We start from the raw sequence: 14,309 nt of genomic DNA on the forward strand, positions 1-14,309 counted from the left end.
CGAACCTTCAAGTTGCGAACTCGCAAAGATGCAAACGTGCATTTGCATGTCCAATCACTTATGTTAGTTCACGTGTCTGGCGTACATTGTCACATGCGTGCATCCTCTACAAGTGGTTGTGCAGCTCGCCCTCCGTCTCCTATTGCTGAGGATCCTTCAGCTCTACCACCTCCCACCTCCTCTCCCTCCTCCAGTCAGTAACCCTTCTTTCCTGTTCACTCGATGCCAGCCTCTGTGTGCCAGCTGTGGTACTGCACTGCTGTACTTTTCAAGGTACTGTGCTGTAAGATTAAAAATGTTCTCTTTATTTTTTGTGTGTTTTTTTTTTTAATTAATTAATTTATTTTTGGCTGCATTGGGTCTTTGTTGCCGTGCACGGGCTTTCTCTAGTTGCAATGAGCGGGGGCTACCCTTCGGTGCGGTGCGCGGGCTTCTCATTGTGGTGGCTTCTCTTGTTGCGGAGCACGGGCTCTAGGCGCGCGGGCTTCAGTAGTTGTGGCACGTGGGCTCAGTAGTTGTGGCTCGTGGGCTCCAGAGCACAGGCTCGGTAGTCGTGGCGCACAGGCTTAGTTGCTCTGCGGCATGTGGGATCTTCCCAGACCAGGGCTTGAACCCATGTCCCCTGCATTGGCACGTGGATTCTTAACCACTGCGCCACCAGGGAAGGCCCTGTTTGTTTGTTTTTTATGTATTATTTGTGTGAAAAGTATTATAAACCTATTACAGTACAGTACTATATAGCCAATGGTGTTAGTTGCATACCTAGGCTAACTTTGTTGGACTTAACGAACAAATTGTACTTACAAACGTGCCATTGGAATGGAACTCATTCATAATGTAGGGGATTTACCGTATCACAGCAAAGTGCTGAAAATCACACGTAACCCCCCCCCAGGGGTCAGCAAGCTTTCTTTGTAAAGGGCCAGATGGTAAATATGTTAGGCTTTACAAGTTAGATGGTGTCCACGTGATGACTCAGCTTTGCTGTTGTAGCGTGAAAGCAGCCACAGATGCTATGTCAACAAATGAGCGTGGCCACGTGCCAATAACTTTGGGCGGCCCCTGCTCTGGAACTGCAATGTCCGATAGTCATATAATGTGAGAGACCCATGTCATTTCGAACTTCTAACAGCCAAGTTTAAAAATGTGAAAAGAAACAGGTGAAGTTAACTTTAACAATATACTTAATTTAACCCAACATACCCAAGGTGTATGATGTATGTCAACATGTAATTGACATAAAAAATTACCAACAAGGCATGTTACATTCCCTTTTTGCCCCCAAGCTATGTCTTTGCAATCCGCTATGTATTTTGCATTTCCTGCACAACGCAATTCGGACCAGCCATATTTCAAGTGAGAAATGTGACTTTCAGCCAAAAGACGTAAGAGTAAAATTAGCTAAGCATCTCTATAAACCCATCAGTTTTCTTTCCCCATCAGAATCAATCACGGGAAGGATGATACTTGGGTAAAGACGGCTGGTTATTTCTCAGTGTGAAGACGCGTTGAGACAGGATATCTTTATTGTTGACTGAAGCAGATCCTTACAAGGCAACTCAGTTTCTCTCGTCTGAGCATAGAGAAGGTACAAAACTGAGCTGTGGCCCCAAATATCCCTGCCGTTTGCCTCATCCTGGGCTGGGTGGGAATGTTCCCAGACTCTCCCTCTTTTTTTTGCAGAGAAAAATTCTGGGGCGGGTTTGATGACAAACCAGGTCCCAAGGGAGATCCCGGCTCTGGCTCATTCTTTTCCTCCTTGGGTGGGATGGGCGGATACGATGATACTTCCTTACCTGCTCCAGTTTGAAAATGTGCTGGTTGAAGTAATACTGGAGCTGCTCGTTGGCGTAGTTGATGCAGAACTGTTCAAAACTGTTCCTCTCGAAGTCTTCAAACCCGAAGATGTCGAGGACCCCAATGGACAAGCACTTGGGGAGACAGAGAGAATGGTTATTACTGGTGGGCCCTCCCTCAGGAGCAACCTGTCTGCTGGTGAGGGCCTTAGAACCCGTGATATTAAACAAGGAGCCCCGTGGTTTTTTGATTTTTGGTTTTTGTTTTGTTTTGGGGCCACGCTGCATGTCATGCAGGATATTAGTTCCTCGACCAGGGATTGAACGGGTACCCCCTGCAGTGGAAGCCCGGAGTCCTGTGTTTTCATTCTGCACTGGGCCCTGAGAATCGCATCCCGTTGGTTCCCTGGCCCTGCCCTGGGAAGAACTGGCCTGTGCCCGACCGACTACAGCTGATGTCATGGGTTGCCCGCCGAGGGTGTGTGGTCCTCACCGAGACGGACTCTTCCATGTCCTTCTTGTTGAGGAGGGCGTGGTTGATCCGCAGCACGATCCAATCGAACAGGGCGCTGTATAGTGACTTGGCCATGGAGTCGCGGGCGGTGATGGCCTGTGGGTACAGAGGGGGTGTCACACCTTGGCGGTTCAGGCCCTGAGGTCTGTATGCACAGGCGGGGAGATTGAAGTGGTGACTTGAAACACCCAACTCATCTGACAAGCCTCCTTCTCACTTTGCACGCTGTCCCGTCAGCTTGGATGCCCTGGCCCACCCAAGCATGAAGCGTAAAGCCCTGACCTGGCAGCCTGCGGTTTGGCCTAGTCTTTCTCATGGGCCTGCTGGCCTCAGAGCACCCTGGGGACTGCTGCGGTGGGAACGCAGGCTCAGGGAGGGCACCATGGGAGAACGAACCAGGAGGCTGGGCTGGGTTCAAAGCCAGGTCCCTTGCGGTTCTGGGAGCACCATGGGCCCCACCACTGGGTGCCTAAAAGCAGCGATGGTCTTTACCACTTTTTAAAAAGGCTTCTTGGGGTCTAATTTACGAACAAGGAATTCCTTCTTTGTATGTTCTCAGATCTAAGTTGTGACAAGACTCACTTGGCCTGCTATCAAGATCTAGAACGAGTCCCTCTGGTTTTGTGGAAATGGAGCCGTGTAGGACGCAGCCCTGTACCTGGTCTTTTTCTGCTCAGCTTGGCGCCTCTGGGGAGCAGCCGTGCTGCAGGCTCAGGTGACCTGCGGCACCCTTCACGTACCACGGCTGGGTGCCTTTGCCCACAGGGGCTCCAGCTGTCTGCAGTGCCCACTTCAGATGCCTGAGCAGCTTCCACCACCAGCTAAAAATCCACCCCCCACCGTGGCTAGGTACTTTCCTGCTGCTCCCCAAGCTATAAGTCTAGGGGTGTAAAAACGCAAGAAAAACACATCACAGAGAAAACATCGAGGCTGGCGCAAAGGCCAGGGAGAGGTGCCTTATCAAGATTTAGGGACCCACACAATGGTTGTAAAGGTCATGCTCAAGCCCTGGGGTCGGCAAGTTTTTCGGGCAAGGGCCGGTGAGTCAATAGGATCAGCTTTGCAGGCCAGCTCTGCTGCTGCAGCAGGAGAGCAGCATGTGAATGAACGGGCGTGGCTGTATGAAGATAAAGCTTTATTGACAGAAGCAGGCAGTGGGCTGAGTTTGGCCTGTGGGCGGCAGGTGGATATCCTCTGCTGGTGAGAACCAGCGTGCCCGCTGAGCAGCTGGACATAGACACCACACACGTGGCCCCGGCTCTGGCCTTACAAGCTGTATAGGCTGCTTTGTGCCACACCTGAGCTCACATGAAAACCAGAGTGTCGCCAGGGTTCTCTGCTGTCACTTTAGGGGCAGGAAAAACACTACCCATGCCAGCTGTCCCTGAAGACTCCCCTTCTGCCCTGTGTATTCATATTTTCGGGCCTGGCACCTCATAGAAGCCCAGGGCAGCACTCACCTCGCTGAGACTATAGGGAAGGATGAGTTTGTCGTTGGAGGTCACTGTTTTTCTTTTGGTCAGAACTTCCACTAAGATTTCTCGCTTCACCTGTTTCAGGGTCAAGGGGTGGGGGGAAGGGATAAATTAGAAGCTTGGGATTAACAGATACACACTACTATTTTTATATAAAATAGATAAACAACAAGGTCCTACTGTATAGCACAGGGAGCTATATTCAATATCTTGTAATAACCTATAATGGAAAAGAATCTAAATATATATTCATACCCACACACAAACACACATGTATATATGAATCACTTTGCTATACACCAGAAACTAACACAGCATTGTAAACCAACTATGCTTCAATTAAAATAATTAATTAATTAATTTTTTTTTAAAAAAAAAAGAGAGAGAGAGAAGGGGAGGAAAGTTGGAGAGCTCATGGACTGGATCCTTGTGTCACTGAGGCAAGGCGTGGGGAGGGAGGGAGAAGGACACCCAGCAGCTGGGCCGGGAAGTGGGCCCAAAGCCCACCCTCAGGGTTGCCAATCCACAGTGTGTGCTACGCCTGGTGTGTCTCAAAATTATCACCACCCACAGGCTTGCTCGATGGCCCTGACAGTGTGGTCACACAGGCCTGGGTGTCACAGCGGGCCTCGGGCCCAGGTGCTGCCTGGTGACCTGTGTTAAAGCTGTCGCTGTTGGAGTGGGTTCCTGGCCTGGGTGCAGGGGCTGGGCAAGGGGCCTGGCTCTCCCCGACTGCCGAGTCCCATCCATGAGAAGTCAAGTGTTGGGGTAGCAGAGCAGCCCCGGTCTCCCAGCAGACGTGCTCACTCATCCTCATGAGCACAACAGGAGCTGGGGCTCCCTGACGCAGGTGCACTTTAAGAGCCACAGATGGAATGCATGCTTAGAAAACAGCCTCAGCACCACAGGTATTTGGGGCTGGGTCATTCTTTGCTGTAGGGGGACTGTCTTGTGCATTCCATTACGTCAAACAGCATCCCTGGCCTCCATCCACCAGAAGACAGTAGTACCCCCCAAACGACACCAGACACTGCCCAGCGCTCCTGGGGTTGAGGACAAGAGGACGAGGGGATGGTCCAATCACAAGATGACCCCGCTGATCAAAAGATGATATTTAAAAAAAATTGAAGTATAGTTGATTTACAATATTATGTTAGTTTCAGGTGTACAGCAAAGTGATTCAGTTTTATATACATATATAAATGATAATTTTGAAGAGCCTTCCAAGTGAGGGGTTGAGGTGGGAGAGCCCCAGAGGGAGTCCTTCTGAAATGAGGAAGGGTCAAAAAGATACCTGTACGCCAATATTCACAGCAGCACTATTTACAATAGCCGAGACATGGAAGCAATCCAAGTGTCCGCCAACAGATGAATGGATAAAGAAGATGTGGCACACATACACAATTGAATATTACTCAGCCATAAAAAAGAATGAAATAATGCCATTTGCAGCAACACGGATGGACTTAGAGACTATCATTCTAAGTGAAATAAGTCAGACAGAGAAAGATAAATATCATATGATATCGCTTATATGTGGAATCTAAAAGAAAAGGATACAGGCACTTCCCTGGTGGTCCAGTGGTAAAGAATCTGCCTTCCAATGCAGGAGACGCGGGTTCGATCCCTGGTCAGGGAGCTAAGATCCCACATGCCATGGGGCAACTAAGCCCGTGAGCCACAACTACTGAGCCCGCACGCCACAACTAGAGAGAGAAAACCCACACTCCACAACTAGAGAGAAGCCCATGTGCCACAAGGAAGAACCTGCATGCAGCAATGAAGATCCCATGTACTGCAACTAAAAACCGATGCAACCAAAAATAAAAATAATTTAAAAATAATTTAAAAAATGATACAAACTTATTTACGAGAAACAGAATCACAGACATAGAAAACAAACTTATGGTTACCAAAGGGGAAAGGGTGGGGCGAGGGATAAATTAGGTGTTTGGGATTAAAGTATACACACTATGGGGCTTCCCTGGTGGTGCAGTGGTTAAGAATTCACCTGCCAATGCAGGGGACACAGGTTCGAGCCCTGGTCTGGGAAAAGCCCACATGCTGCAGAGCAACTAAGCCCGTGCACCACAACTACTGAGCCTGCACTCTAGAGCCCACAAGCCACAACTAAAGCCCACGCGCTTAGAGCCCATGCTCCGCAACAAGAGAAGCCACCGCAATGAGAAGCCCGTGCACCGCAACAAAAGTAGCCCCCGCTCGCCGCGACCAGAGAAAAGCCCGTGTGCAGCAATGAAGACCCAACGCAGCCAAAAAAAAAAAATAAATAAATAAATAAATTTATATAAAAAAATAAAGTATACACACTACTATATATAAAATAGACAACCAACTGTATAGCATATAGCAAGGGGAACTATACTCAATATCTTTTAATAACCTATAATGGAAAAAAATCTCTCACTTATATATGGAATTTTAAAAAACGAAAAGCAACCCCCAACTCCCCCCCAAGCTCACAGATACAGAGAACAGAATGGTGGCTGCCAGAGATGGAGGATGGGCAAAATGTGTGAAGGTGGTCAAAAGGCACAAACTTCTGGTTATAAAATAAGTCATGGGGATGTAGTGTACAGCATGGCGACTGTGACTAACATTACCGTATGGCATAATTGGAAGTTGCTAAGAGAGTAGACCTTAGAAGTTCTCATCACAAGAGAAAAGAAAACCCTGTAGCCACCTAGGGTGACAAATGTAACTAGACTTACTGCGGTGATCATTTTGCAATATATACAGATACCGAATCATTATGTTGTATACCTGAAACTAAAATAATGTCGTATGTTTTTTTGTTTTTTTTTTTGTTTTTTTTTGCGGTACGCGGGCCTCTCACTGTTGTGGCCTCTCCCGTTGCGGAGCACAGGCTCCGAATGCGTAGGCTCAGCGGCCATGGCTCACGGGCCCAGCCTCTCCGTGGCATGTGGGATCTTCCCGGACTGGGACACGAACCCGTGTCCCCTGCATCAGCAGGCAGACTCTCAACCACTGCGCCACCAGGGAAGCCTAATGCCGTATGTTAATTATACCTCAATTAAATAAAAAAAAAAAAGAAATGAGGAAGGGACACAGAAGAGATGGTGGGGGGAGGAAGCAGGCAGACAGGCCCCAGTTTACAGAAGCGCAGTCAGTGAAGGAAGTTCTGGGCCTCGATGGCTGCTGTGGCTGAGGACAGGGGCCAGTACCTTCAGGAGCTGTGACAGTGTGTCCAGCGCCGCAGGGGGCCCAACCTCCAAGCCTTCGTCTCGGCCCGTGGCTTTCTTCTTGTAAGTGACGTTGCCCAGGTACAGGATGGCCGAGAGGATGGAAAAGATCCTGGGGGAGAAAAGGAACCTAAGTCGGGGCACCTTCCCCAGTCGTGAGACAGCAATAGTTTCCAGTGAACTGGGCCCAAGTTTCCAGTGAACGAGGCTGAATTCGTAACACCAGCAATTCCAGTCAGAACACATGAAATTCGAAAGATGTCCAGTCCTCCACTGGGGACTCTCTTTGTGGAATAGGACTTGGGAGGCACATATCTCTATTTTTTTTTTTTTTTGGTGGTAGTGGCGTTGGGCGGGAGCTTAAAATTTTTCTTTTTACGGAGGCATAACATGCGTACAAAAGAAAAAGAAAGAAAACACACAATTCCCCAAGTATAGAGTTTTGATGAAGTGTCACAAAATGTACAGATACCTGTAACTGGCACTCAGACCAAGGAATAGAACATTTCAGGCCCTGGAACCAGCCCCACAGAGGAACCACTGTCCTGACATCTAATACCATCTGTGAACCTGACTTCGGTGAAATCACGTGTACTTGCATCTGGCCTCTTACTGAAAAGGTGTGAGATGGGGGAGCCAGGCGTGTTACCGTGTATAGCACCATCCCTTCTTAATGCTGCCGACCAGCACTTCTCAGCCTCCGCAGTGCCGGCACCTGGCTTCTACCTACCCGGCCCCCCTCCCACCCCTGCAGCGTGACACTCCAAAATGTCTCCAGGCAAGGCCAAGTGTCCCCTGGGGGCGGAATTGGGGCCCCACCACTGCTGTGTGTGGGGTTGTCCAGGTAGTCAACAAACTGGGGTCTCATTTTTGTACAGCCCCTTAGCTAAGAACGGTTCTTAAGGGAATTCCTGGTGGTCTGCACTTTCACTGCCGAGGGCGTGGGTTCAATCCCTGGTCAGGGAACTAAGATCCCGCTGGGTGGGGTGGTGGGGAGGAACGGTTCTTCAATTTTTAAAGGGTCGTTAAGAAAGAAAACAGAATGCAAAGAAGAACATGCCACAGAGACCACGTGGCTCACGAAGCTGAGAATATTTACTATCTGTCCCTCTCCAGAAAGTTTGCTGGCCCCTGCAGGGATATATCACAATGTGTTTATTTATTTAACCTCTGGTTGGTGGGCATTTGGGAGGGTTTCCAGGTTTGGGGGCTGTTATAAACAAGGCTGCTGTGTGCCTTCATGTGGGTGTCTCTGGGTGAGCAAATGTATGCATTTGGTTGTGTACACACATCCACAGTAGGAACTGCCGAATGGTTGTCCACAGCAGTTGGCCCCATTCGTGCCCCCCTAGCACCATGCTCGGCAGAGATGTTCCCTCTGGGTATCCTGGTCACCCGGGCAGGTGTGGAGAACACCCTGTGTGGTTTTGAAGAATTAAAACAATTTTTAATTGTGGTCAAACACACATCATATAAAATGTGCTTTCTTGACTGTTTTCGAGTGTATGGCTCCATACTGTGAAGTATACCCACACTGTTGGGCAAAAGCCCTGTGGTGTTTTGTTTTCTGGGTAGATATACCTGAGTAAATTTTATTTTATTGGATTTCTTTCTTCATCTACTGAGATAGCGTAGTTTTCTGCTCATTAACAGAATCTGTTAATTAGTCTGCTAATGTGGGGCTTAAAATTTTTAAATGATGGAGGAATTCCCTGGTGGTCCAGTGGTTAGGACTCCGTGCTTTCACTGCTGAGGGCCCAGATTTGATCCCTGGTCGGGGAACTAAGATCCCACAAGCCAAGTGATGCAGCCAAAAAAAAAAGATTTTAAAATGATGAATGACCTTTGAAAAGCCCTGTGGTTTTAATTGGCATCTCCCAATGGCTAATGACGAGCATCCCCTGTCACTGCGCTACTCTCCTTAGTGAGGCTCCTACGAGGGGGTGGGTCACATCTCAGAGTGACTGGTAAGCCCCAGGGGTGCCTGTGTGGGAGATGGCAGGGCGGCTGGGCCCGCCCACTTACTGCTTCTTGGTGGCAGGGAGGAAGCCCACCATCTCCATGGCCTGCTTGAGTCTTTCAAAGTCATGCTTGAGGTCCTCCCCATCTTCAATCTTCAAGTTATGCTGAAAAACAAAGTTGGCAGTGCTCTGGGTACTTCTGGGCTGGTGAGGGTGGCGTGCGAGGATGATTTTGGCTGGAACTGATGGGGTATGGCCCAGGACGTGGGGAATGAATGGGGTCCTTTATGCCACCCCCCTCTGGGCCTCCTTGGAGTCGGTTTGGGGGCTAGAGAGGGCCAAGGCGGACGGCCTCTGACCTCCCAGCAGTGCATAAAGAGCCCGTGGGGAACAGAGGCTGCATTTGTGGTTGGGTCTCGGGGCTGTTTACCTGGTTGAGGTAGAAATAATCTTCAGGTTGCTTGAGCTGAAATTCCTGACGCTCTTCCTCGCTGACGCCAAGTAACAAATAATAAAACACATGGTAGTTCCTGTAGGTCAAAATTAGGAGAAAAAAGTTGTTTTTGGAGGCCGAGTGACAGCTACTCTTCAAACCACTATTAATACTGCTTTGGAGACCAGGCCAGGGAGGAAACAGCAGCTCGACTATGTACAAATTTGAGACAATAAGTCGATTCTTAAAATGTCTTAAGAAACAAACAAACAAAAAAAAAAAACAAACCCAAAAATCAAACCAGGAGCTTCTCCAGCGAGTAGATTCCTCAGGTGGTGGGCATATGTCTTGCTCACTGGGGGATCAGAGATGCTTCTAATCTAACCACATTCTGGCAGACATCTGAGCACCTACTCCAGTAAAAGCCCCGGGGAGGCACAAGAAGGTGGCAAAGCTCACGCTCCCAGGAGATCCGCCATGGCCTCCTGTAGATTTCCCCCATCTCAGGACATCTGCTTCTTTCCTTCATAGGGAAGAAGGTGGATGTGATGGATCACCAAGGAAATATCCCCCTACCTCTCATCCTTCTCTTGAGAGACCAGGCGAGACTTTTCAAGCAGGTACTTTTCGACAACAGCTCTGTCATCAAGAGGAAAAAGAAGGACAAGTGTTACATGTTAATACTGTTTCCTTGAAGAACAAGAGTGATTTGTTACCATGGAAAAGCCAGTTGCAGATTAACATCCCTGGACCCACGGTAAACACAGGGACCTAAAGGTAATCACCTTGAGTGTGGTAAACAAGCAACCTAAATGTTGAAAATCTTACTCTAAAGGTAAATACAATCATCATAAATGTGCCTCGCCCTACGACTACCATCTATAAAAATAAGGAACCTGGGCTGGCTACTTCTGCCCTCCAGACCAGATTTGGGATGACAGCTGTATGGAAGCCCAACCTGGCGTCACGCAGGACGCCCCACAGGTGGCAGGAATTGAAACGATTGGACCAATGTGCCCACTAATAACACTGGAAGGTTGAACCCTGCTCCCACCATCTCCCCAGCCATGAAATGTTTCTCTAATTGAAAATCGAAATACAAGATAATGGATTCACTTTTCCATTCTTTTTGAAACAACTTTATTGATGATTGATACACGATAAACTGTACATACTCAAAGCACGCAACGGGATGAGTTTTGACTGGGTCCTTTCACGTAATTTTCAAAAATAGCTTTATTAGGCATAATTGATGCACAACAGACTTAGAGTGTGTGACTGGATGAGTTGTGACACATGCAAATCCCTGTGAGTCCACCACCATGACCAAGATAGTGACCACATCCATCACCCTGAGAAGTCTCTGTGGGACCTTTGTCATTTCTCCTGCCACCCACCCCCAAGCAGCCACTGACCATCCCCTAAAGATTAGTTTGGATTTTCTAGAATTAAAAAAAAATAGGGGATTTCCCTGGTGGTCCAGTGGTTAGGACTCCGTGCTCCTAATGCAGGGGGCCCAGGTTCGATGCCTGTTCAGGGAACTAAGATCCCACATACCGCAACTAAGCCCTCGCACCACAGCTACTGAGCCTGTGCACTGCAACTAGAGAAGCCTGCATGCGCAATAAAGAACCAGCACGGCCAAAATAAATAAATAAATAAATAAATAAATAAATAAATAAATAAATAAAATAGACTCATTTAGTATGTACAGTACAGCTGACCCTTGAATAACACAGGTTTGAACTGTGGGTCCGCTTATACGTGGATTTTTTCAACAGTAAACGCTACAGTCCTACGTGATCTGAGGTTGGTTCAATCCATGGATGTGGAACCAGATACGTAGGAACCATGGATCTGGAGGAACCTCAGATACAGAGGACCAACTCTAAGGAATCTTTGGATTTTCGACTAACCCCTGCATTGTTCAAGGGTTAACCGAATATTGTATCTGCTTACTTTCACTCAACGCAATGATTCTGAGATTCAGCCACATTGTAGCGTGTATCAGAACTTCATTCTTTTTTATGGCTGAATAGTAGTCTGCACGTACAGACACACCACATTTTGCTTATCTGTTTATCAGTTGATGGACATCTGAAGGACCTGGGTCCATGAGGCTATGTGGGCTCTGGGGCAGGAATAAGGCATGTCTGCGGCCACATCCTCAATGCTAACAGAGACATCAAACATTCCCTGGAGATCTACTACGAGGTTCTAGGCACTGTTTTGCAGGGATTCAATGACCTGGATTTAAATGTCCCCAGGTATGGGCACTGTGGCTCCCACCGATGGACTGGATGAGGTGCTAAAAATTGGGAAAGGCCACACGTTGCTTGGGACCCCACAGGAGGGAGGTGGCCTGGCAGGGACCTGAGCCTGGCAGTGGCCCTGCCTCTCATGGGATCCACGATCACCACGTGTGTGAGCTGTACAGGTCTGCAGGTCATCCTCATCTGAACCCATCTTGTTACACTGAAGAGGAAGCTGGTGCCCGAGGGGTGGCAGGGTCGGGCCCCTGGTCCAGGACCTGCTGGATGCTGCCTGCCTCTCTCACAGGACGGCAGTCTTCTGTCTGCAGCCTTGCACAGACACATGCACACATACAACCTGCATGGGTGGGTTTCCAAGGGCTCAGACTGTGCTGTCTCTTCTTTCAAACCCGTATTTTCTTCCATTCCTTCCACTGGCCAGTAACTTGTAGTTCTCAGCAGTTTGTTTTCCTGGGGGAGGAGGCTGCGTCTGCTCCTAGACTCACATTTTCATCTCAGTCTGTAGCTGATTCCCCGTACTGTGTCGGCATATGGGGGAGGACAGCGACCTCTCGGGGGCACCGAGCTGTCATTTGACTGGCCATCACCTCTTCCCTTTGCTGATCATTCTGGGAGCCTAGGCCCCTACGGGGGTCTTGAGGGAGCCAGGGATCCCGCTGGCACTGAGCCCTTGAGCCCACAGGAAGACGAGGCCTTGCAAATTGGGGAACTGGGGGAAGACTTGGACTGCCCCTGACCCTTGGCCTCAGCGGGAAGTGGCATCGAGAAGTGTCACCTGCCCAAAAGCAGAACCGGGTCTGGGCCTGCTCCTCGTGAGCTGGCGGCAGCTGCTCCCTGGACAGGAAGTGTACCTCCCTCCTCGGAGTGTGGGCAGGCCACAGTCAAGGGCCGAGGCAGGACTTCCTTTCCTGAATCTGAGGCCATAGATAGGACTCTAAAGCTGGCCTATGAGATCCAGCCACCCAGGGCCACAGGAGCTGAGCCTGACAGGAGCTGAGGTGGGACAGGCTGGCCACTCAGCTGAGGGCCAGCCCTGCTGGTGTGCTGGATCGAATGGTGGCCCCCAGAAGACATGTCTACCTGGAACATGTGACTGTGACTGTGAAAAAAGGTCTTTGCAGGTGTAATTCAGTGAAGGATCTGGAGATCAGATCTTCCTCCATGGTCCAGATGGGCCCTAAATCCAAGGACAAGTGTCCCAAAAGACAGAAGAGAAGATCACAGAGAGACTCAGGGGAGAAGACCACGTGAAGACAGAGGCAGAGATTGGGGTGATGCGGCCACAAGCCAAGGATGCCTGGAGCCCCCAGAAGCTGGAAGAGGCCAGGAGGGATCCACCCCTAGAGTCTCTGGAGGGAGCGTGGCCCTGCCCACACCTTGATCTTGGACTTCTGACCTCCGGAACTGTAAGAGAATAAACTATTGTTTTGAGCCAATCGGTTTGTGGTACTTTGTTTCAGCAGCCACAGGACGTGAAATTGAGAACGCAGGAAGGAGCGGTCTGGGAGGAGAAGGCGGGGAGCGGTGCCCACTGGCAGCCAAGGCTCTGGCTTCTGGCCTGCAGAGCCAGCCTGGGACCCAGGAGAACATGTGCAGCCTTTTGGTGTCTCTGCTCCCAAGGAGCCACTGGAACTAAAGCAACTGTTTCTGTGTCCTCTACCCAGTAAGATACGCTGGGCCTTTCCTGCTGGTCAGAGGCTCTGCAATGTGACAGATACAACTGTGCAAAATATGGACCCATGGGAGAAAAGCAGATTTAAAATAAGGAGTGAGGGGGAACTCCCTGGCGGTCCAGTGGTCAGGACTCAGCGCTTTCACTGCCGGGGCCCGGGTTCAATCCCTGGTCAGGGAACTAAGATCCGGCAAGCCACGCAGCACAGCATAGAGTAGATTAGAGTAGACTAGAATAGAATAAAATAAAGTAAAATGAGTGAGGGTCTTTGTGGAGAAAGGGCTGAAACCTGCAGGGCAGGTGGGGACAGGTGGGTGGCTCCGCCCATGCAGATGCCAAGCTGGGCCCAGCAGTAGTCGGGAAGGGACCACTGGACAGCCCATGGGGGGGCTGAGGCCCACTTCCAAGTGTCCCTGAGGGCTAAGGGGCCAGAGCAGATGCTGCGTTTATTGAGGGTCTCTCTCCTGCACTACTGCCCATCAGGGCCTGGGCAGTGGGAAAAAGGAAAGAAGCCCGGGGCTGAAGGATTTGGGAAAATAACATTTCTGTCCTCGTCTTGAACAGGCACCATCAACTGAAATGATCGTCAGTTAGGTTTGGATGGACAGAAGAACCTGGATACTTTGAAGTCCTGGAGGACCTCTCCCTTCCTGAAACACCGGCGCCTTCTCACGGCCTCCAGGGGCCTGTTGCCCGGGTCTCCCCACGTCTAACATTTAAGGCTTCTTATCCTGAGGCTCAGAACATCACCTGGAGCCTTCGCAAATCCCACTGCCACTGCAGACCCTCACATCAGAATGTGGAGGGGCTGGGTTCCTTCGAGCCACCAGGCAATGGACTGTGCCGAAAAGCCTTTTTTTTTCCCACTGTGAAATAGTTTTATTGGCTCATAAGACCTTTGCCTGTTAGAAAAATATCCCAAACCCTATGCAGTATTAAATCACAATTATATTTTTTTAACTAC

The 14,309-nt window shown here is 49.5% G+C and overlaps 1 protein-coding gene across 10 annotated transcripts in view; it reads right to left on the minus strand.

Annotated features, from left to right (window-relative positions):
• The window catches only part of MYO9B (myosin IXB), an 89,665-nt gene that overhangs the window by 30,353 nt on the left and 45,003 nt on the right, over positions 1-14,309 (minus strand). For all 10 annotated transcript variants that reach the window (XM_029218654.1, XM_029218660.1, XM_029218658.1 and 7 more), the window contains 7 exons: positions 9,977-10,039; positions 9,398-9,497; positions 9,032-9,132; positions 6,989-7,118; positions 3,771-3,860; positions 2,290-2,406; positions 1,797-1,931 (listed from right to left, as the gene is read on the minus strand). In XM_029218654.1, the coding sequence (XP_029074487.1) occupies positions 1,797-1,931; positions 2,290-2,406; positions 3,771-3,860; positions 6,989-7,118; positions 9,032-9,132; positions 9,398-9,497; positions 9,977-10,039 (736 nt within the window). The remainder of the gene's footprint in view (positions 1-1,796; positions 1,932-2,289; positions 2,407-3,770; positions 3,861-6,988; positions 7,119-9,031; positions 9,133-9,397; positions 9,498-9,976; positions 10,040-14,309) is intronic.

The sequence above is a fragment of the Monodon monoceros genome, unplaced genomic scaffold, assembly GCF_005190385.1.
Source record: "Monodon monoceros isolate NGI ecotype Baffin Bay Population unplaced genomic scaffold, NGI_Narwhal_1 Super_Scaffold_12, whole genome shotgun sequence".
Classification (NCBI taxonomy): domain Eukaryota; kingdom Metazoa; phylum Chordata; class Mammalia; order Artiodactyla; family Monodontidae; genus Monodon; species Monodon monoceros.